Source organism: Cherax quadricarinatus, chromosome 83, assembly GCF_038502225.1.
Source record: "Cherax quadricarinatus isolate ZL_2023a chromosome 83, ASM3850222v1, whole genome shotgun sequence".
Classification (NCBI taxonomy): Eukaryota; Metazoa; Arthropoda; class Malacostraca; order Decapoda; family Parastacidae; genus Cherax; species Cherax quadricarinatus.
Window position 1 is genome coordinate 7,619,614 of NC_091374.1, and position 23,937 is coordinate 7,643,550.

The window sequence follows — 23,937 nt, forward strand, 5'->3', positions numbered from 1 at the left end:
CCAAAAGCTCCTCACCAGCATTAAGAAACTAACTCCCTTGATGGTGTAATGTAGATTTTTAAATTATATCTTTTTGAGCCCAAATTTCATTTTTGTCAATCTGTACATTGAAAATTTGGAAATACCATTTAATGCATGTGTAAAGCATCTATATTTATTTGGTCAGGAAATAAAAATTATTACATTTATGTACTGAATTTCAGAATGTATTTTCTCCATTTTTTGTATCAAATGTATTAATATTATTGTGCTTGATGGTGGTTGAGAAGGGATCAAAACATTATATACTTCCTCTACAAATTGTGGGTTAATGGCAATTATTTTGTAATGTAAGTTCATGCACATGTGGTGGGCTCATATCTGTTTGGTGACAATTCATCCAGAAATGAGGCTTTTTGCATTATTTACCTGACACTTGTGATTGATTTTATATCTTCTCATTTTTTTTTTTTTTACTTAAACTGATGTATCAATTGTTCTATTCAGATGTCTTGTACAGAAATTTCACAATTCACGAGAAATGAAATTTCATTTTGTATCTAGGCAAGTGCTTTATGGATAATAGCCTTCAAATGATATAAAAGTGTACAGTGTTGTAACATTGCAGGGTTTATACTACACCACAAGGAGCAACAGGCGTGCAGTGCAGGGCGCAGAGTGGAGTAAGAGAAACTAGAGCCGCCGATTACCACCACCACCAAAACCCATACCTGTCCAAGTAGAATTCATACGAACCAGGCGCCGAGTGAGATCGTCCAGTACGTGCAAACTGCTCTTTGATGAACACGTTCATCTTGAATGGATGCTGGAAGCTGTGTTTCTTGAGCATACATTTAATAAGGATAAGTGTTTCTAATTTGGGGATAGAGCGCACACAACTCTGCACTTCTTCCTCTGTAACCTCAATCAGTATACAGTTTTCTTCTTCCGATGGTAAAGGGTACTGATTGCCTGCTGTCACCCATGGGTGCTCCTGCATTTAAATAAGAATTTCATAAGTAATGTTTGGCCACTTAAGATTAAATGCTCTTGAATATTTTATTACATCAAACTATCTGTCTTTGACATAATCTTTGTGAGAGATCATCCTCAAGTAGGTGGCTATATGTATAACCTTTCAAAGATATTTAAAATGTTACTTGAAGTAGCATGTGAAATATTTTTCAAAAGTCTATTTCATCAACACTTAAATCTTGTGATTCCTTATATACCATATGGTAGTAACAATTTACATATGAGAAAATCCTTGGTTGTGGGAACCATGCAAAGTAAAAGAAAAATCTATAAATGCCAAAGATGTTGTAAACAATGCAAGTTCCATAAATGCACTTAAACATTTTATTATTGTAAGTAAATTTGAACCAAAATAATCTGAAACCTTCAAGATAACTATCAGTAACACCAGCTTAAAAATGAAGACAGACAGTGATAGACACAGACAAAATTGATAATTAACTAGACACAAAATTCAATGTCAGGTTAGCTTTAACATTCACAATTATTGGTAAATCTATTATGAAAAAAATCAGACATGAAAAAGGTATTCCAATCTACATTACCAATTTCTTGTATCTGTAAGTACCACAGCACCTGTAAAATTTTGGTTATGATTTATGCATAAAATACCAGGACAGTATTGATTTATATATACTTCAGTTTCTAAATTGCTCTTCTGTCCTACAGTCTGTCAACTTCCTCATTTTTCAATTATAACTATTCTATACACATTCCCTGATATACACTAACCTCCAAGCAATTCCTCTATTCACGCCTTCCACCTTGCCCCTATACAAGAACACTGCTTCTGTATACATAGTGGTTCTGGGGGTCAATGCCCCCATGGTCCAGTACATGACCAGACCTCGCAGTGCATCATGGCCTGATCAACCAGGCTGTTACTGCTGGCTGCACACAAACTGATGTATAAACCAGAGCCCGACTGGTCAGGTACCGACTAGGCGCCTATCCAGTTCCCTCTTGAAGACAGTTAGGGGTCTATTGGTAATCCCCCTTATGCATGCTGGGAGGCAGTTGAACAGTCTTGGGCACGTGACATTTATTGTGTTGTCTCTTAGTATACTTGTGGCACCCCCTACTTTTCAGTGGGGGGGATGTTGCACCACCTGCCAAGTCTTTTGCTTTTGTAAGGAGTAATTTCCATGTGCAGATTTGGGACTAGTCCCAGATTTGTGATGTGCAGATTTGGGACTAGTTTCTAAGTGTAGGTTTTCATATCTTTCTTGCCTGTGTTCCAAGGAGTACAGGTCAAGTGACTTAAACCATCCCCAGTAATTTAGGTGCTGTACTGTATGTATACTTGCAGTGAAAGTTCTCTGTATATTCTCCAGGTCTGCAATTTTGCCTGCCTTGAAAAGGGCCATTAGTGTACAGCAGTACTCCAGCCTAGAGAGAACAAGCAATTTGAAAAGAACTGTTATTGGGTTGGCATCCCTAGTTTTGAGTTTTGAAGGTTTTCATTATCCACCCTATCATTTTCCTAGATGTGGTAGAGACACTGTTGTGATTTTTAACCCTTTGACTGTCGTGACCCCAAAATTCTAGCGTCTCTCTTACGAAATGATAGAGAATCTTTTCCTGATGTTAATGACACCAAAAGTACAAAATTTGATGGAAAACTTACGGAATTACGCTCTCGTGAAGTTAGCGATCTTGGCAATATTTACGCATCAGCGATTTCACCCACTATGAGCCCTATTTTCGGCCAATTCCATTGTTCCAGTCGACCAAACTTGTAGCTATTTCTTTAGAACTCCATTTGTTCTATCAATTGAGTACAAGAAACCACCCATTTACCGATTTCAACTAGCCAATAAAGTGGTCAGAAATTGGCAACAAATATTTCTGGCACTAAAATAACATTTTCTCTGTTCATCAGTCATGCCTCCAGACCCCTCTTATATTACTCTTGCTTTCTATTTTGAATTTTTATTCACACAAAAAATAGAAGATTTACTGTTATGCAGACTACCACATTATTGTAATAATTGTATAAATAATATCAACTCATTCATGACTGCATATTAGAATGACTAATTTGACACTTATTGTTTACTCTTGAACATCGACAAAACTCAAACATTTGAGCTCGAACTTTGAGCTCAATTTCAAGGTCCTTTTCGTCGTGAAACTAATCAAAATCATCTCTATTTCTGTAAAATGACTTCCATTCTATCAAATGAGACCAAGAAAACAAGACTACAACCGTAAATACTTTATGAAAATACACCTCAATGTCAGTGTTTTAATCCAAAAATATGGTCATTTTTTTTTTCTCATTATGCACTGCGTGCTGCAGGATTTTTTTTATATTGTGCACACTGACCACACAGACCTATTCTCTCACATGTGGGCCTACCAGCTTTCTCTTGCTTGATTTGAAGCCACTAGAATTTTGAAGTATAAATACGTCAAAAACACTGGCTGAAGCAGTCAAAGTGTTAAAACTGAGTTTCTCTGACATTATCACTCCTAGGTTCTTCACATTTTTTGCTCTATTGTGTAGTTGGAATTTGTTTTATACACTAATCCAGTTTTTATCTTTGTTTTTCAGTGAATTCTCAGTCATATAAATCCAACTAATAACTATATTACCATTAGCTTTCCATTCCCTTCTTCATTTCTGCTATATTATATCAACACCTGGAGTTTTACCTGATTTTTTTTTATATATATGTATTCTGATACATGACAACATAATCCATATTTACTAACATCTTAAAGAAAAAAATGCCATCTTAATTTGATGTGATTTGTGAACACAGATTATTCATGTCAAATTTACCAATTGCCTCTTGACTGTCCAACTCCAAGCAGCATTCACACTCATGCACCTCTAGGGCCAGATGTGCCAGCCATGCCTACCCCTACACTGACTCTCAATAATGATTTGTTACTGTTCCTTCATCGTAACACTGTTGTTATAAAATGAAGACCAGGTTTTGTTACTCTGAGTAACTGTTGTCGTAAATTTATCCTCCGGCAACTAACCTTTTCAATGTTATGTTGCTTAAGCTAGCTTTAAATTAGTATTACACTGATGTTAGCATTAATCCTAATTTACCCAAAATGCATAACTAGGGACTTACTCATGTAGGTCATCATTGTAATTCATGGATAATAAAGATTTTATTTATGTATATAGCACACAAATTGTTTTATAAATGTAGACATATATGTATTTTCATAACCAGTGCATTGAAATGTTTTTAATTACTTTGTCTTGTGTGACTGAAGACTAAGAACAATGTAATGGTAAAGCAGTGTAAATTTTGCCTTTTATTTCCAAGTGTATTTTGAAAAATCCTGCTTAATGGCAGTGATAGATAACATTAATGTATTGACATACCTTAATATCAGGAAGTGTTATTCTTTTTGCTGGAAACTTTTCCAACATTAATGAAATTAGGTCCTTCAGATCATCAGAGACAAATGGCACAGGTGGGAATGAGAGAGGTGAACTTCTGATCTTGTCGTAGAGCACAACAATATTTTCGTCGTGGAATGGTAATTTGCCATAAACGAAGGCATACAAAGTTACACCCATTGCCCATATATCTGCTGCCTGAAATATAAAAAAATAAAGTAGTAAGCCATATTCACAAGGGATTATGCAATACAGCCATAATTTAGTTATCTACCTTATTGTATGCCTTCTTGTTTTTTAATTAATTTCATAAATGCAACAACCAGCTCTTGGATGAGCATTTTATTTAGGGAAAACACTTATCCACACATTCATTCCTAGAACCCCTTTGTTCCTCTGTGGTCATATTTTATCTCCTATCATTCAAAAACAATTTTACCATACATTTTGCCTGGTACATTACATTCTCTCTCCCTCCCCCCCACTTTTTTTTTTTTAACATAAATCAATTTTACAGGCTAAGAGCTGTTATCCTACCTCGGTTTATTTTAAAGCCCCAGCCCTTTCTGAGGTATACTGCCATCCCCCAGGATACGACCCACATCAATCTGCTAACACCCAGGTACCTACTTACTGTTACGTGAACAAGCACGTGTCCATGGTTTGATCCCATACCAGGGATTGAACCATGGACACTCAGTAAGAGAGTTGAGCACACTACTTTTCCTTTCACATTTTAACCCGTAAACGGTCCAAGCAGATCTACATTCACATGTGTAGTGCTACAAAAGTAGATCTAAGTTTTTTTTACATATTTTCAAATATAACAAAAAAAAAAAAAAGTAGATCAAAGTTTTTTTACACATTTTCAAATGTAGAAAAACAAAAAGAAGATCTACTTTTTTTACATACTTTCAAATGTTGAAAAAACGTATATATACGTTCGGACCATTTACGGGTTAATAACAGCCGAAACCATCCTGGTCTGCTTCCAGCTCGTCAGTTTTAAGCCCATCTATCCCTGCTACTTTTCTCATTTTCATCCTATTTGCTGCCTAATTTTTATTTCTTCCTAGCATATTCCACTGTGCAATGCCTCTTTCATGAAATCTCCACCTATATTTCAGCGTCTACATTCAACACTTTTCAAACTGTATCTGGAGAGAAGATAGAAATTAAGAGTGATGCGAGACTGACAGCAAGCAAGTGTGAAAAATTTGTCAAGGTAAGAAAATTTTGTAGAATGATTAATAAGGCAAGTTTGGGGAAGCAAATAAATTTACAGTACATGGGGACACAGAGGTATTTTGAACTTAGAGAGAATACAGTAGTCCTCCCGTCTGTGTGGGGGATATGTTCCAAGACCTAATGTGGATGCCTGAAACCATGGATAGTAGCAAACCCAATACTATATATCATTTTTCATTTACATACATGCCTATGATACAGTTTAATTGATAAATTATGCACAGAAGTCGAGAATTAGCACTCTCTCACTGATGGGAAGCATTTCATGGCTTCTTTTAGCTTTGAACAACTGTCAGCATCACTAGTTTTGTGCTTTGGGGCCATTATTAAACAGAATTAAGGGTTATTTTTGAGCCATGGTTAACTCTGGATAGCTGAAACTGCAGAAACCGAATCCACGGATACGGGAGTTTTACTGTATTTTCAAAAGTAAATGTCAATGGTGAAAGGGTGGTGATTTCATACATGAAACGGGAAACAGAATTTCTTGGGAGGATAGGGGCCAGAGGCAATTCAAGCCTTGTTACTATGTGAGGCTTACTCTGACTAACGCGACGGGCTGGAGTTTTGAGACTATGACCGCGGGTTCAATCCTGGCCGGGGGTATGGTTTGAGGCTTACTCTCTTAGAAAATTGATAAGCATAAAGTAAAGGGTAGGAAGTGAGTGAGTGCTGGAGGAACGGTGTTAAGAGTCAGAGACTTGGACATTTAGCAGGCATATGCAAGCATGTTAGACTGGTGTGATGACAGTATTCTGTGGAAACTGAACATGCTTGTGGATTATACAAGTAATATTTATAGAGATTCAAAGACAGCAACTGACTGGTCTTGAATTTTGGAGACTACACTCTGGAAGTAAGGTGGGAAGGTTGAGGTTAGCAAGGTAACATTAGAGTACAATGTCTGTACTCTTTGGAAATGCAACTAGAAAATGAGTGATGGCAAATGTTTTCTTTGAGTCTGTTAACTATTAAAAAAATAGTTTTTCAAAAGAAATTAACTCACCTTCCCAGAATATTTGTGGCGTGAAGTTGAGAGAGCTTCTGGTGCCATAAAGGCAGGTGTCCCTGCTGTATTAGTGAGAAAGGCATCTTTCCCATCAAATTCATTACAAACACCAAAGTCAGCTATCTGAATATGACCATTGTCTCCAAGGAGTAAATTTGATGGCTTGATATCACGATGGATAATCTTCTGATGATGCACTGCTCAATTAATAGATTAAATGAAGTTTATTAATTAATAACAAGAATTTGCAAAATAACATAAACAAGGTAAAAAGAGATATTTCACAAGCGTGAGGAGGAGGAGCCTGAAGTGGATGTGGGGACTGCATGAGGCATTGGGTAGAATGAAAAGGGGCTAAAGCACCTTTGGCTCTTTGCTCCTCCTGAGACAGCCTATTCCTCCCTGCCTCATACAGGAAATAAACAGGTCCCTTTCATCATTCACATTTACCAATTCCTCAAAATTTCACCTATTTCTCTATGAACTTCTCATCACTTACATCTTTTAATTGCCAAGCCCATTTACTCCTCAAGGTTTTTTGTCTATTGATCTTTCTTCCAATTCTGCTCTTCAGTAAAATTTGTGAAAGGCAACAACTCATCCATTTTCTCATTTGTTCTTTTGCATCCCTTATCACTGTTTTATCTCCATATAAAGTATTCTGCCTTCCTTTTATCATTCCTCTTTTTTTATATTGTTAAAAACCTTTCATATGCTGACTACCTTCTTTATCATCCGTTTTATTTCAGCAGTTATGTATGTATGTGTCTTCCCTGTTTCACTTACTGTACACTTGTAAAACCAGAAACCTCTATACTTCAGCTCAACTTTTAATCCAAATGCACTTTCTCAGCTGCCTCCCCATCACTTTCTCTCACTAGCCCACCTTTCTCCCAACAGTTATGCATACTTCTTATAAACTGTCCACTTCTATAATTCATTCACTTTCACTTTTTTTAATCACCTAAACCATATTCCCATGCACTTCACCTTGACCTTATTCAAGTGGCCCATAAATATATACACACACAACAGTCACTTTACTAAATACATACCTGGTATTCAATGTGTCCCTAAGTCTACCCTTCAAAAATTTATCCACCAAAGCATATATTCTAGTAAACTGCTCATTGAACTCTTTATCATATCAGAGTATATTATCAAACCTCATTCTAATCAGATTTCAATGACAGGCACTCCACATTTTATAGCATATTATACAGAGGGACAATAACTATAAATAAAACCTGCCATATACGAGATAATTACTTGTCATTCAGAATTTGTGCTTTTTTGTTTTTTAAGTAATCAAATTAAAAAAAATGCAAAGAATGAGATGAGGGGTACATAAAATTTAAAGTTTGTAGGCTTAATATTGCAAAACTAAAAATTTGTGTCCCTTCCAGGTAAGGAGGTCCCTGGATGCTAGTAAGGGAAGACACACCAGCAATTCTTCAACAATGTTTTGCCCACTAAATGGGCCTGATCATCAAAAACAGATAAACCTGGTAAGGAAGATGATGCTTAATGCAGTAAAGTCTCTTCTGGGTACGTTTCACCCACTTTTTTTTTTTTTTACTTGGCGGCATTATTTTGGAACAGTGATCTGAAATTCATTTGTGGAGGCCTTTGGATGTGTCTTAACCCTTTCACTGTCCAGACCCCCAATCTGAAACTTGTCCACACTGTCCAAGAATTTTCAAAAAAATGTTTCGTTATTTTTCTTGTGAAATGGCAGAGAATCTTTTTTCCAAAGGTAATAAAACAAAAAGTACAAAATTTGATGGAAAATTGGCAAAATTGCGCTTTCACGAATTTTGTGTCGTTGATATTTACACATCAGTGATTTTGCCCAATTTAAGTCCTATTTTTAAGCCAATTGCACTGTTCCAGTTGGCCATATTCTTAGCTATTCCACTAGTATGTCTTCCAGTTTATCAACTCAACACAAGAAACTGCCCAATCAACTATTTCAACTACCCAATAATAATCAGAAACTGGTAATTTGGCCAATTTCACATAAATTTCAAAATATTCCTATTTCAAAACAGGGTCCAAAATAAACAATGCAAGCATTCCTGGCAATAAAATAACATTTCCTCTGTTCATTGGTTATGTTCCCAGGCTTTACACGTGAATTCCATTTTGATTTTTTATTCACATAATTTTTAATCACAAAACAGATGATTTACTGTTATGTAATGTTATAATAATTGTATAAATAATATCACATTCATGAACATATATCAGACCCACCAGCTGACTTGTATTGGAGGCATGACATGATTTGTTAACTCTTGAACATCAGCAAAAATCGAACATTTCTGCTACTTTGGGCTCAGTTTCAAGCTATTTTCATTCCTAAAGCCAATCAAACTCATCTCTATTTCTGTAACATATCTTTTATCAAATGAGATGAAGCAACCAAGAATACAACCATAAAAACCATACAAAAATACACCGCAAAACTGCTGTTTTAAACAAAAACAAAAGTCGCAGTTTTTTTTCCTGCACTGCATGGTGCAGGATTTTTTATATGGTGCACACTTATCACATAGAACCGTTCTCTCATATCTAGGCCCAAATTTATTGCTTACAGCTTATCTGAATGAGCTGAGCTCCTGGGTGTAAATTATATGGAAGGTTTTGATTTGACATCTTTGCAAGGTACAGATGTCCAATCAGATATGCGTGTCTCCCCTTGCCATCAGGAAGGTATCTCTTACCATTACATACCTTGTTAAGGGCCCTCAATCCAAGTTATTGGGGTTACCCTCCCCTTCCTCAGATCAAGCCTGATTACCAAATCCCAGTGTATCTGGTATTGGGTGTAGCATTTCCCCATGAAAGTAATGAATATAAATAAATATAAAAATGACCTTAAGGTACTGTATACACTTAAATATTTGTTACAGATTACATTTCCATTATCCCCCAGCACTGTATAACCCTTGTAAATTTAGCATTTTCTCTAAATATAATAGTAATATATCCTCCACTAGGAGCCTAAAATATCCTCAAAAATCAGTTGGATATTGAATTATCAGGTTACTTTATAACCTGGATATAACAATCTCTTTAACCATGTCTTTACTTTTTATAACCCTCAAAGTTTTTAGCCTTAGTATTACAAATAACTGAATGTCATACTTACAGTATTCTAAGCCAAGGACCACATCTCTAAAATAGCTCCAGGCTTGGTCTTCACTTAGTGGTGAATCTGTTGGGATTTCCATCACCTCTCCCTTTTCTAGCAGCTCAAATACTGTAACAAAATATGTATATACAGTGTGCATGTCATATGTATGCTTTTTAACTCGGCAGCCACCTCCTGCAAAGGCAGGGTGATCCAGAAAAGAAAACATTTCACTGTCATTCAACTGCTGTCTTTCCAGAAGAGTGCTGATATCACAATCAGTTTACCCAATGACTACATCATCCCCATCCCTTTCAGAGTGCAAGCACTGCCCTTCCCACCTCCAGGATTCTAAGTCCAGCTAACCAGTTTCCCTGAATCTCTTCATAAATATTACTTGGCTAACATGCCTACAGCATATAATTATAAAAGCTCATTTGTATGATCTAACCCACTCACACAAATCTGTTGGATTTTCAAGCCTCTAGCACTCGAAACTTCTTTACCTCTTCCCTACAACCTTTGCTGGGAGAACCCTTACTCCTTCCTAGGTCACCTCTTCCCTACAACCTTTGCTGGGAGAACCCCTACTAATTCCTAGGTTACCCCTTCCCTACAACCTTTGCTGGGAGAACCCCTACTCCTCCTTAGGTTACCCCTTCCCTACAACCTTTGCTAGGAGAACCCCTACTCCTTCCTAGGTTTGGTGCAGGTGCTACTTCAAGGAATTTGGTTGACACTATGTGGGGATTATTTTGCCATTGGTTATACTGGCCTAAACATTCAGTAATATGCAATTAACTGTGATAATACTTTAGGTAGGATATCTCGTATGACACAAGTTTTCTGTATACAAAACACTCTTCAATGTGATGCCTTGTCATTCCTTATTCCACGTTCTCACTGCTTCATTTTCCTATGCTGAACTGCCTGTTAATTTTTTGGGGCCTCCACCTTGTAGTATGCATATTGTGCAACTCTTAACATACACTCCTAAAATTCAGTCTTATAAATTCATTCTTAGCACACTGAATTTCCTAAAAAATCTGCCACATTTTTCTTGGGAAGTCAGTAGGTGATTTTTTTTTTTTTTTCAACAAGTCGGTCGTCTCCCACCGAGGCAGGGTGACCCAAAAAAAAAAGAAAGAAAATCCCCAAAAAGAAAATACTTTCATCATCATTCAACACTTTCACCACACTCACACATTATCACTGCTTTTGCAGAGGTGCTCAGAATATAACAGTTTAGAAGCATATACGTATAGAGATACACAACATATCCCTCCAAACTGCCAATATCCCAAACCCCTCCTTTAAAGTGCAGGCATTGTACTTCCCATTTCCAGGACTCAAGTCCGACTATATGAAAATAACTATATGAAAATAATTTTTTCTTGTCTTCATTTAAACTTTATTATATCTATACTGGACTGAAGTGACGAAATGTATTCCTCAATATCTACAGGAACTTTTTCTGATCTTGATGTTATTCAACATCAGGGACTGTTTGTTGGGGAAAGGAGAGCTTTTCTGTTGTATGTGTATCTCCTGTAGTTTCCCTACCTCCTACTTTTTCCCTCTCACTATGGAAAGTTCCAGTGATCTGATTCTGCCCTTTTGCCCTTCAATTTTCAAAGGCTCTCAACTCTGCTGTGAACTCTTGCCCTTCCCCTCTTCCTTGAGCATTATCTTTCACACTGAAGATGCTACTGCTATGTACGTTGATAGTGCCAATGCCACCAGTGAAGTGCGATGTAACTGTTTTTCCTCATGCTATGATTCAAGGGCAGTTGTTGGGGACACTGTTTTTACAGTATACTTGAAGTATATTCCTTCAACTGTATTCCTTGGAATGTAGACAAGAAAGGTTCTTAATAATTTACATCTGGAAAATCCTGGAGGAACCGATTCCAAACCTGAACACTGAAATCACTCCATATGCCAAAGAGAGACTTGACAGATGATGCAAAATACAGTATCTCCACTAAAAAACAGGGGTGCGACAAGTATACCAAGAAAAAACTTTACAGGTATTAGAGGTCTCAACTCTTCAATTCCCTCCCTCTATGCATGCATACAAGTAATTATCAACAAACCTCTGGTGGTCTTCAAAAGGAAACTGGACAAGTTCCTCAAATCAGTACTTGATCAGCTGGGCTGTGGTTCTTATGTTGGTCTGGGACTGGGCCACAGGGGCATTGACCCCTAGAAATGTCCATCAGGTGTCCTTTAGTTATATGCACTTCTTGCTGTTGTCTTCTGCATTGCTAGTGTGTTCACCTAATTTGGGTGCATTACAAGTGGTCCAGAGTTTTGATTCTTCCAGCATCCTGTACACTTTTGTGTTCATCTGTGGCTGTGTCACATCTTCAGCAGACACTCTTTTACTGGGTCCCTTGACATTCTGGTGGTCTAGACAATTTTACTGGGTCCCTGGACATTCTGGTGGTCAAGAGAATGGCCTTGAAAGAGTCCTTGGCACATTCCTCAGCTCTGGATTTTCCAAATTTTCAAAGGGTTTCCCTTTTCCAATTAGTTTATCTTGCTGTTCCAGGGTCTTCGACCACTGCCAGAGTTCTGGCCAGCCTCCCTTCATCACTGTTGGGTGTGGATAATGTTACTCTCAAAACTGCATACTGGAAATACTATACAGGTCTCATATCAAAATAATACATACTGTGCACTCTTTTTTTTCAGTTATGTTGACAGTCCAACATCTGCTTGTCCAGTTTATCAAAGAAAATGTAGGCTTTATTTCCATCTTCAATGTCTTGATGCCTTCTGGTTGCACTTCCCTTGGAAACCCACACTTTTAATCAAGATTTCCATGTAACTGAAACTGACTAACTGCACCAGTTATTACTTCATCCTTTCTGTGCTCATCTCCATGCTTCTGCTTTCCTTGTGTTAGCTTTCCTTTGTCTTGCAATATTATATGACCAATAGAGGTTTAGCACTTTTTTGTAACTATTTTGTACAGAATCTGTATAAGATCACATACTGTATAAAGGAATGAAATTAATAAGATTGAGAAAGCCTAGCAAATGAATGGATTTAATAGTTAAAAACAACAGAGGAGTTTTAGATGGGGGCGATGGAAATATTGGGATAATTGAGGAATATTTTGAGCTGTTAAATATTAAAGAGAGGGAGGCAGTGATTTCATGCATTGGCCAGGGAGGTATAACTTCTAGGGGTAAGGAGCCAGATGCGAGTGAGGGGTAGGTGCATGAGGCAATGGGTAAATTGAAAGGAGGTTAAGCAGACAGGATTGATGGGATCAAGATGGAAATGTTAAAAGCAGGTGGCGATATAGTTTTGGAGTGGTTGGTACTTTTCTTCAATAAATGTATAACCCCTCAAGGGAGGTTCCTTGATGCTGGTGATGAGCTCGTGATCAAGGGAATTGGATCCGTGCTCCAGTTCCCTGAATTGAACCTGAATACCTTTCATCCACCCCCACATACGCTGTATAATCCTACGGGTTTAGCGCTCTCCCATGATTATAATAATAAATGTATGAACGGGGAAAGATACCTAGGGACTGGCAAAAAGCATGCACAGTGCTTTTGCATAAAGGAAAGGGGACAAAATAGAGTGTAAGCATCATAGAGGAATAAGCCTGTTGAGTATAGCAGGTCAAATGTGTGGTTGAGTTATTGTTGAAAAAGTTAAGGGTAAGCTGGACAGCAGACTCACAGATGAACAAGGAGGTTTTAGGAATAGTAGGGAGTGTGTAGACCAAGAGTTTACATTGAAGTATATTAGTGAACAAGATTCAGATAAGGGTAAGGAATTTTTGTTGCCTTTATAGATTTAGAAAAGACATTTGATAAAGTGGATAGGAGAGCAATGTTGCAGATGTAAGTGCTAGGGAGGATAGAAGTAAGACAGGGAAACATGCACCAACAGGGAATACAGTCACAGAAACCCAAGGCAAACGGAAACCAAGCCTGTGCACATACTATGCACTTGGTATCTGCTGGCATGGGAAATCTGGAAAAACAGATGGGACGTGCAACTATGACCACCCTAGAAAATGCCATGCCCATATGACAACAGGAAAATGCAAACTCCCTTCCTGTAAGCTTTTTCACCCTGAACTGTGTACCTCTTCAGTACAGGAAAGACTGCTATAACTTAAATTGCCAGGCATACCATCTAAAGGGGACAAAAAGATACAAAACATCCAGGCCATGGGAAAACCTGGGTAGCCACAGCCACTCAAGAGGGAGAGGTTTTTTAGTGCCAGGAAGGAAAAAAAACTGGCAGGAAATGGCAGAAATCGTACACCAAATCCAGTCATTCCTGGAGTGGAACCACAGTCGATGGCCTCCACTCCAAACCAACAGATACAGATACTAATGCCGGAAAAAAAATCCCCCCCCAGTACCAACAATACCACCAGTCCGATAACATTCTTCTTTGCAAATATACAGGGTCTAAAGCCAGCAACAAACAACAAAATACCTTTCATCCGTGGACTGCTTGCAGAGGCAAAGGCAATGTTCGTGGCTTTCACTGAGACCCACATATAGGATCACTTGGACAACGAAATATGGATCCCAGGTTACAACCTATACAGATGTGACAGAGTGAACAGGCAAAAGGGGGGGTTGGCCTGTACATTGCAGAGTCACTTGTTTGCACAGAACTGCTAAATGCCTCAAATGATGTAGTGGAAGTTTTAGCAGTAAAGGTCGAGAACCAAAACCTAGTCATTGTGGTAGTCTACAAGCCTCCAGATGCAACATCTCAGCAATTCCAGGAACAGCTGTTAAAAATTGACCACTGTCTGGAAAATCTTCCAGCTCCTGCACCCAACATCTTGCTCCTGGGGGATTTCAACTTAAGGCACCTAAAATGGAGGAATATAGCAAATAATATTGTTGCAGTAATAACACCAGGAGGCAGCTCTGATGAAAACTCACACACACACGAGCTTTTAAATCTCTGCACAAAATTCAATTTAAACCAGCAAATAATAGAGCCTACTAGACTGGAGAATACACTAGACCTCATCTTCACTAACAATGATGATCTGATAAGAAATGTCACCATATCAAAAACAATATACAGTGGACCCCCGCTTAACGATCACCTCCCAATGCGACCAATTATGTAAGTGTATTTATGTAAGTGCGTTTGTACGTGTATGTTTGGGGGTCTGAAATGGACTAATCTACTTCACAATATTCCTTATGGGAACAAATTCGGTCAGTACTGGCACCTGAACATACTTCTGGAATGAAAAAATATCGTTATCCGGGGGTCCACTGTACTCAGATCACAACATAATTGAGGTTCAGACATGTATGCGTGGAGCCCCAGACCGACATAATGAGACTAGTCATGAGGGAGCATTCACCAAATTCAACTTCAATAACAAAAACATAAAGTGGGACCAAGTAAACCAAGTCCTAACCGATATAAGCTGGGAAGATATACTAAGCAACACAGACCCCAACCTATGCCTAGAACAGATTAACTCGGTGGCACTCGATGTATGCACAAGGCTTATTCCTCTAAGAAAAAGGAGGAGTAGATGTAAAATAGAAAGAGACAGGCGCTCCCTTTACAGGCGACGGAAAAGAATAACAGAGCGGCTAAAAGAGGTCAATATATCTGAAATGCGTAGGGAGACACTGGTCAGAGAAATAGCAAGCATCGAACTTAAGCTAAAAGAATCCTTTAGGAGTCAGGAATCGCGGGAAGAACTAAAAGCCATAAATGAAATCAAAAGAAACCCAAAGTATTTCTTCTCCTATGCCAAATCAAAATCGAGAACAACGTCCAGTATTGGGCCCCTACTTAAACAAGATGGGTCCTACACAGATGACAGCAAGGAAATGAGTGAGCTACTCAAGTCCCAATATGACTCAGTTTTTAGCAAGCCGCTAACCAGACTGAGAGTCGAAGATCAAAATGAATTTTTTATGAGAGAGCCACAAAATTTGATTAACACAAGCCTATCCGATGTTATCCTGACGCCAAATGACTTCGAACAGGCGATAAATGACATGCCCATGCTCTCTGCCCCAGGGCCAGACTCATGGAACTCTGTGTTCATCAAGAACTGCAAGAAGCCCCTATCACGAGCCTTTTCCATCCTATGGAGAGGGAGCATGGACACGGGGGTCGTCCCACAGTTACTAAAAACAACAGACATAGCCCCACTCCACAAAGGGGGCAGTAAAGCAACAGCAAAGAACTACAGACCAATAGCACTAACATCACATATCATAAAATTTTTTGAAAGGGTCCTAAGAAGCAAGATCACCGCCCATCTAGAAACCCATCAGTTACACAACCCAGGGCAACATGGGTTTAGAACAGGTCGCTCCTGTCTGTCTCAACTATTGGATCACTACGACAAGGTCCTAAATGCACTAGAAGACAAAAAGAATGCAGATGTAATATATACAGACTGCAAAAGCCTTCGACAAGTGTGACCATGGCGTAATAGCGCACAAAATGCGTGCTAAAGGAATAACAGGAAAAGTCGGTCGATGGATCTATAATTTCCTCACTAACAGAACACAGAGAGTAGTCGTCAACAGAGTAAAGTCCGAGGCAGCTACGGTGAAAAGCTCTGTTCCACAAGGCACAGTACTAGCTCCCATCTTGTTCCTCATCCTCATATCCGACATAGACAAGGATGTCAGCCACAGCACCGTGTCTTCCTTTGCAGATGACACCCGAATCTGCATGACAGTGTCTTCCGTTGCAGACACTGCAAGGCTCCAGGCGGACATCAACCAAATCTTTCAGTGGGCTGCAGAAAACAATATGAAGTTCAACGATGAGAAATTTCAATTACTCAGGTATGGTAAACATGAGGAAATTAAATCTTCATCAGAGTACAAAACAAATTCTGGCCACAAAATAGAACGAAACACCAACGTTAAAGACCTGGGAGTGATCATGTCGGAGGATCTCACCTTCAAGGACCATAACATTGTATCAATCGCATCTGCTAGAAAAATGACAGGATGGATAATGAGAACCTTCAAAACTAGGGAGGCCAAGCCCATGATGACACTCTTCAGGTCACTTGTTCTATCTAGGCTGGAATATTGCTGCAAACTAACAGCACCTTTCAAGGCAGGTGAAATTGCCGACCTAGAAAATGTACAGAGAACTTTCATGGCGCGCATAACGGAGATAAAACACCTCAATTACTGGGAGCGCTTGAGGTTCCTAAACCTGTATTCCCTGGAATGCAGGAGGGAGAGATACATGATTATATACACCTGGAAAATCCTAGAGGGACTAGTACCAAACTTGCACACGAAAATCACTCACTACGAAGGCAAAAGACTTGGCAGACGATGCACCATCCCCCCAATGAAAAGCAGGGGTGTCACTAGCACGTTAAGAGACCATACAATAAGTGTCAGGGGCCCGAGACTGTTCAACTGCCTCCCAGCACACATAAGGGGGATTACCAACAGACCCCTGGCAGTCTTCAAGCTGGCACTGGACAAGCACCTAAAGTCAGTTCCTGATCAGCCGGGCTGTGGCTCGTACGTTGGTTTGCGTGCAGCCAGCAGCAACAGCCTGGTTGATCAGGCTCTGATCCACCAGGAGGCCTGGTCACAGACCGGGCCGCGGGGGCGTTGACCCCCGGAACTCTCTCCAGGTAATCCAGGTAATGGAATAAGTGGTAGGTTACTGAAAGCAGTTAAGAAGTTTTTATGAGGATAGTGAGGCTCAGGTTAGGGTATGTAGGAGAGAGGGAGATTATTTATGACAGGGATGCATGTCACCATGGTTATTTAACATATTTATAGATGGGATTGTAAAAAAGTAAATGCTAGGGTGTTGGGGAGAGTTGTGGGATTAAAAGATAAAGAATCTAATACAAAGTGGGAGTCGTTAGTTGCTTTTTGCCGATGACATGGTGCTTTTGGAAGTTTCTGAAGAGAAATTGCAAAGGTGGGTGGATGAATTTGGAAAGGTAAGTAAAAGAAAGAAATTAAAAGTGAACATAGGAAAGAGCAAGGTGATGAGGGTAAAAAAAAAAATAGGTAATAAAGACTGGGTACTTAAGGAATGTTTTCAAGGGTACTTAAGGAATGCAAGAAGGAGCTTAGTCAGCCACTAACGAGTGTATTCAATGCGTCCATCCTTACCAGTGTTGTGCCAGGGTGGGGAAGATGGCTAATGTGGTTCCTATATTCAAATCAGGGGATAAGTCCACTCCTTCAAATTACCATCCAATAAGCCTGACATCTATAGTGGGCAAGTTATTAGAATCAATTATAGCTGACATTATCAGAAGTCACCTTGAAGAGCATAACTTGATAAATGAATCTCAGCATGGATTCACGAGAGGTCGTTCCTGCCTGACAAACTTACTGACGTTCTTCAATAGAACATTTGAGGCAGTTGACAGTGATAAGGAATATGATATTGTTTATTTGGATTTTAGTAAAGCCTTCAACAGAGTACCTCACAAGAGACTCTTTAAGAAAAGTGGCAGCTCATGGTATAGGAGGTAAATTCTAGCATGGATTGAGGCATGGCTTACCAATAGAAAGCAGAGAGTTAACATGAATGGAGTGAAATCTGAGTGGGGATTAGTCACTAGTGGCATTCCACAAGGATCAGTTTTAGGCCCTCTCCTGTTCATAATTTACATTAATGACCTTGATGAGGGGATTACTAGTGACATGAGTAAGTTTGCTGATGATACAAAGATAGGCCGTATAATTCACTCTGAGGAGGATATCAATGAACTCCAGGACGATTTGAACAAATTAATGTCTTGGTCTGAAAAATGGCAGATGAAGTTTAATGTGGATAAGTGTAAGGTACTTGCCCTTGGTAATGAAAATAACCCTCGAAGCTATAATCTAGGTGAAGTAGAGCTTGGTCATACAGAATGTGAAAAAGACTTGGGAGTCATGGTAAGCAGAAATCTAAAGCCAAGACAGCAGTGCCTTAGTGTGCACAACAAGGCCAACAGATTACTTGGATTTATCTCAAGAAGTATAAGTAACAGAAGTCCAAAAGTTATTTTACAGCTCTATACATCACTAGTGAGGCCTCATTTAGATTATGCTGCTCAGTTTTGGTCCCCTTACTACAGGATGGACATAGACTCATTAGAGAACATACAGAGAAGAATGACTAAAATGATTTACTGTGTAAGGAACCTCCCGTATGAAGATGGACTTAAAGCCTTAAACCTCCACTCTCTGGAGAGGCGTAGAATGAGGGGAGATATCATTGAAGTGTATAAGTGGATGACGGGCATAAACAAGGGAGACATTAATAAAGTACTGAGGGTGTCGAACCAGGTAAGAACCAGGAATAATGGATTTAAGTTGGATAAATTTAGATTTAGAAAGGACATAGGTAAGTACTGGTTTTCTAACAGAGTTGTAGATGTGTGGAACAGTCTTCCCAGTGGAGTGATAGAGGCTAGGACCTTGGGTAGCTTTAAGAAGAGACTGGACAAATATATGAGTGGGAGGGGCTGGGTTTGATTGGTGTCATGGGGTACGGGAGTTATTTCTTGGGTAGCTTTAGGTAGATGTCGTTTTGATAAAGACCTGCCTCGTATGGGCCAGTAGGCCTTCTGCAGTGTTCCTACATTCTTATGTTCTTATCAGATTGGAAGGCAGAAATATGAAAGAAGTGAATGTGTTTAGATATTTGGAAAGGTATGGTGAACCACAGAATTGATGAGGCATATGTGGTATCAAAAAACATTATCCATGGAGGTAAAAAGAATAATGCATGAGAGTTAAGTAGTCCCAGCACTCTTACATGGGTGTGAAGCATGGGTTGTGAATGTTGTAGTGAGGAGGAGGCTGGAGGCAGTGGAAATGTGATTGAGGGCTATGTGTGGTGTGAATATTATGTAGAGAATTCATAATTTGGAGGTTAGGTGTGGCAATACTAAAACTATTATCCAGACATGTATGGACATATAGAGAATGGAGCAAAATGGGACGAATTGGAGGGTGTATAAATTTGTAGTGGAGGAAGGTGGGGTATGGGTTATCCTAGGAAATGTTGAAAGGGGGATGAAGGGGGTTTTGTATATGAGGGGCATGGACATCTAACAGGTATGTGTGAGCATGTTAGATAGGGAATGCAGATAAGTGGTTTTTATGAATACATGTGCTGTTGGAGTAAGCACAAAGTAATATTTATGAATGAATTCAGGCAACTGGTTAACCAGACTTGAGTCATGGAAGTGGAAAAGTACAATGCCTTCACTTTGAAGAATGGGGATAATGCAGATTGGAGGGGTATCTGACCAGTAGTATCAACATGCCTCTGGTAAGACAGTGATGGTGAAAGTGTTTCTTCTTTTTCAGGTCACCCTACCTCGGTGGGAGATGGTTGGTGTGTAAAAAAATCTGTAAAGGATCAGCTCATACACAAGCCTATGTTATGGCATAGATAAATTAAGAATTTCAGACTTTAATGCATAAAATAAGGTGTAAATCACAAGAGTACATTATCAAAAGTAAATATTGTACTGTACACAGCATTTGTTTTTATAAAAGTAATTACCCATGTAAAAATTGTCTTCATCAGGGTCATTGAGAACCTCAACTAGCTTGACAACATTGGGGTGATTTAACTTCTTTAAGATAGCTATCTCCCTGTGCACACGATCAAGGGGATTTTCAATAGGTCTTCCTCCAGATGCTCTTGGTGGCGGCAGCCGACCCTTAACTGTGGAGAAAATTAGAATTTACTGCAATATATTTATAAACACCTGAGTCATGGTTAAAAATTGTAGCATTTATTTTTGCTCTTCTACAACACGCACTTTGATTACTTATATTTAGAAACAGAAGCACAACTACACAGGAAAGGGAACAATGCATACAACATAAAAGGACAAATATTTGAAAGTAAGCATTCAACCAAGCATATCACCAAAAGTCATCAACCATACAGTATGAGCAGCATATGCATAAATAACTAAGAACTGCTTTCAGGAATCTTAGGAAAGATTCATTTAAGACATACACAACTTAAATTATAGGCCCACCTTGGAGTATTCAAAGCCAATCTGCAACTGATCTGGCATATAAAAAAAAACTAGAGAAGAGCCATTGGCTTGCAAAATGGTACCAGAATTGAGGGAAATGGACTATAAGGAGAGACGTGATCCAACCTGATCTAACAATGGAACAGGACCAGCAACGAGGAAGACATGATCATGACATAGAAAATATTCAGATTAAAGAGTGCATAGCTAGATGCTGTTTGAAAAGTGAATAAATGGTAGCCAGGGAATGAAGTAGATGAAGTTGGAAACGAGGCACAGGGATGTTAGAAAATACTTCTTTTAGTCTTAAGTGGAATGAAACAGCTGAGGTTGTTTTGATGCACAATACACACAGTTTTAAGCATAGGTATGATTGGGCCCTGGAGGCCTAAGATCAGCAAAACTGGTCAATTATAGTAGAAAAGAAGCAGGAGTAGGAGCTAAATATCTGCTCTTGCAATCAGATTATTACACAGTTAAGAGCTTAACCCCCTCCCCCTATTCCTTAGAGCACAAACTAGATAATACATTCGTGTTTGCATACCTCTGCACTTGTTAATATTGAAGATTTCATCTTATTATATCAAACCCTTCCTCAGATTAAACCTGAATACCTTAATTCATCAGATGCTGTATGACCATTATTGGTTTAGTAAGTGCTTCCCAAAGATTATACTGTAATCATAATTGTGAGTATAAGTGAAATGAGAATAAATTCTCATTATAAATTTTTTGGTAAACATAGCTCTTGCTCTGACCTTATACAGTCATATAGAGCAGGGAGAGTTTCACAATGCTGCTGTAACAAATTTAGTAATGATTTTTAAAGTCCGAACCTTACTAGCAGGTATAATAACAGTCAGAGGCAGGTAAGAATGCTCATGACATGGGATAAGAATGAATAAGCAACAGGTTACAGATGGAATAGACAGAACAGGGAGTCAGGTAGTGTGGGTGATACAAAGCACTTAGAGTAATCATTTACTAGTCTAATACTTCACTTGAGGAGACCTTTTACCACTTGATAAAGCTCTTGTTAGGTGAAATGTTTTAATAAAAGATTACTCTGTTCTGAGTAGTTTGTTTTACCAATATTTGTGGGAACTGCCTTCCAGTACTAAGGTGGTGTGTACTTACCTCTGGGTGATGGTGGGGAGAAGTTGGGCAGGAAGGTGCTAGGGCTGAGGGAACGTGTATGCCCTGATGCTTCAGTTTCCCCGCCAATGGTCCAAGCTCGGCCTGTCCGCCATGCACACGCCAACACAATGACAAAATAAAAGAAAAGAAAAACAAAAATAAGGATAGGGTGAGGAGACAATGTTCATGCAGGATGCTATGATTCCATGCTAATGGCAGTGATTACAGTTCCCCAGGGGACTGTTGCAGTGAAGAGCAGAATGTTAAACATGGTGAGGATGGGTGAGGAAAAACACACAGGCAAATCAAATGCATGCAGTTGGATAGGAAGGGGTTGTGGGGGACACTTTAGTAACTCATCGTCCAAATAGCAAGTATATTTTCTAACTCATTACAGTACAGGTAGAAGATACTGTATAATGATACCAGCAATATGTATTTAAGGACACAAGTGCATACACTTTAGTACGTACATCTTTCAGTCTTGGGACTTTGGTTACTTCCATTGCATGATGTCTTAGTGTATGCACCTGTTCTCCATGCAATGCATGGAGAGCAGGTGCATATGTAACGTAATCTAATCAGGTGCATACATAACGTAATCTAATAGTATTAAGTAAACCTAACATTAGATAACGTTTGGTTTATCTAACACATTTATCTACAGCTAAATACCAGACACTAAATTACAAAAAGTACAGGTTAAAGTCTGGTAGCTGGGGAGGGGGGAGACACTGCATTACTCAAGTCTAACAATGTGTGTGCTCTATTTACATTAGAGGATGTATTGTACACTCACCCTACACACACTGTATCAATGTTGAATGGCAAGAAACATTTCTATGGGATGCAGGACATTTCAGCCCGGTACTGTATTTTTGTGATGGTCAGTGTTTTGGCCTGGTGGTAAACAGCCAATGTAGTGAAGTGTTTATTATACACTGCATTCATAAAGACTTCACAATACAGTGGAACCTAAGCTTACGAACACCCCACCATGCGAACTTTTCAGGATACGAAATGAAATTTCAGGATGCGTACTTCCCCCTCAAGGGAGGTTCCTTAAATAAATAAATAAAATATGTATTTCTCTGCAAAGGTTACAATGCGTGTTGACATATAATATGATTGGAGCAAAGAAAGCCACTATCATGCTGAGGCATTTCAGGCAACCTTAACCTAATACTACTTATAGACTACTGCTGATGGTGGTGCCAACTACTGGCAGCCTTTTGAAGTTTCTCATTATTATTATTATTATATTGTATTATTATTATATTGTATTATTATTATTATTAGTATGTGGTGAGGGGCTCTTGATCTAGGGAAGTGGATCTGTATTCCAGTTCCCTAAATTAAGCCTGAATGCCTTCCATCCCCTTCCCCCACAAGAGTTTCCCCATTATAATAATAATATATAATATAATAATAATGTAATGATAATATACTGTATCTATAATAATAATCTGGAATGGATTAATGGCTTTTCAATTAATTTAAATGAGGAAAATTGACTCAACATACAAACAAATCAGGATGCAGACAAGGTCACGGAATGGATTAAGTTCATAAGCTGAGGTTCCATTGTATTGTCTTTACCACTTACAGGTGTTTTGACTTAATTTGTTATATTTCAACCTAATAGAAATTACCTAACTTAACCGACTCCGACTTAACCTAACCTAATCAAACCAGCATCCTAACCTGACTTAACTGTCTTAGGACGAATTAACCTAGGCTTGTAGGTAGCATCATCAGTTCCTCCCCCATATGCTGACTCGCATAGTGAACAACAATACTGTCTGTATATACACTACTTTTCCATTCCTTGGATAGATAAAACCTGATTATATATATATATATACAGTGGACCCCGGATTTCGTAATAATCGGAAATAGTAATGTTTTTTCATCAAAATATTGGCTCGGTGATTGTCATTTGGCTCGGTGATCGTTATTTAGCTCGGTAATAGTCATTCGTCCCGTACGCTTCCAAGCAGCCC

At 38.8% G+C, this 23,937-nt stretch overlaps 1 protein-coding gene and 1 long non-coding RNA gene across 6 annotated transcripts in view; one reads left to right on the top strand and one right to left on the bottom strand.

Moving 5' to 3' along the window:
* Positions 1 to 21,868, top strand: part of LOC128702208 (uncharacterized) — a 126,715-nt gene extending 104,847 nt beyond the window's left edge. For all 5 annotated transcript variants that reach the window (XR_011394334.1, XR_011394333.1, XR_011394332.1 and 2 more), the window contains 5 exons: positions 608 to 758; positions 4,902 to 5,006; positions 5,512 to 5,609; positions 8,048 to 8,149; positions 20,112 to 21,868. This is a non-coding gene — a long non-coding RNA (uncharacterized lncRNA). The remainder of the gene's footprint in view (positions 1 to 607; positions 759 to 4,901; positions 5,007 to 5,511; positions 5,610 to 8,047; positions 8,150 to 20,111) is intronic.
* LOC128702206 (uncharacterized) overlaps positions 1 to 23,937 on the bottom strand; it is a gene marked incomplete in the record, with an annotated part of 302,046 nt that overhangs the window by 14,468 nt on the left and 263,641 nt on the right. The window contains 6 exon segments of the mRNA XM_070102790.1: positions 711 to 973; positions 4,367 to 4,582; positions 6,639 to 6,838; positions 9,796 to 9,906; positions 20,311 to 20,475; positions 21,935 to 22,036. Coding sequence (XP_069958891.1) covers positions 711 to 973; positions 4,367 to 4,582; positions 6,639 to 6,838; positions 9,796 to 9,906; positions 20,311 to 20,475; positions 21,935 to 22,036 — 1,057 coding nt within the window.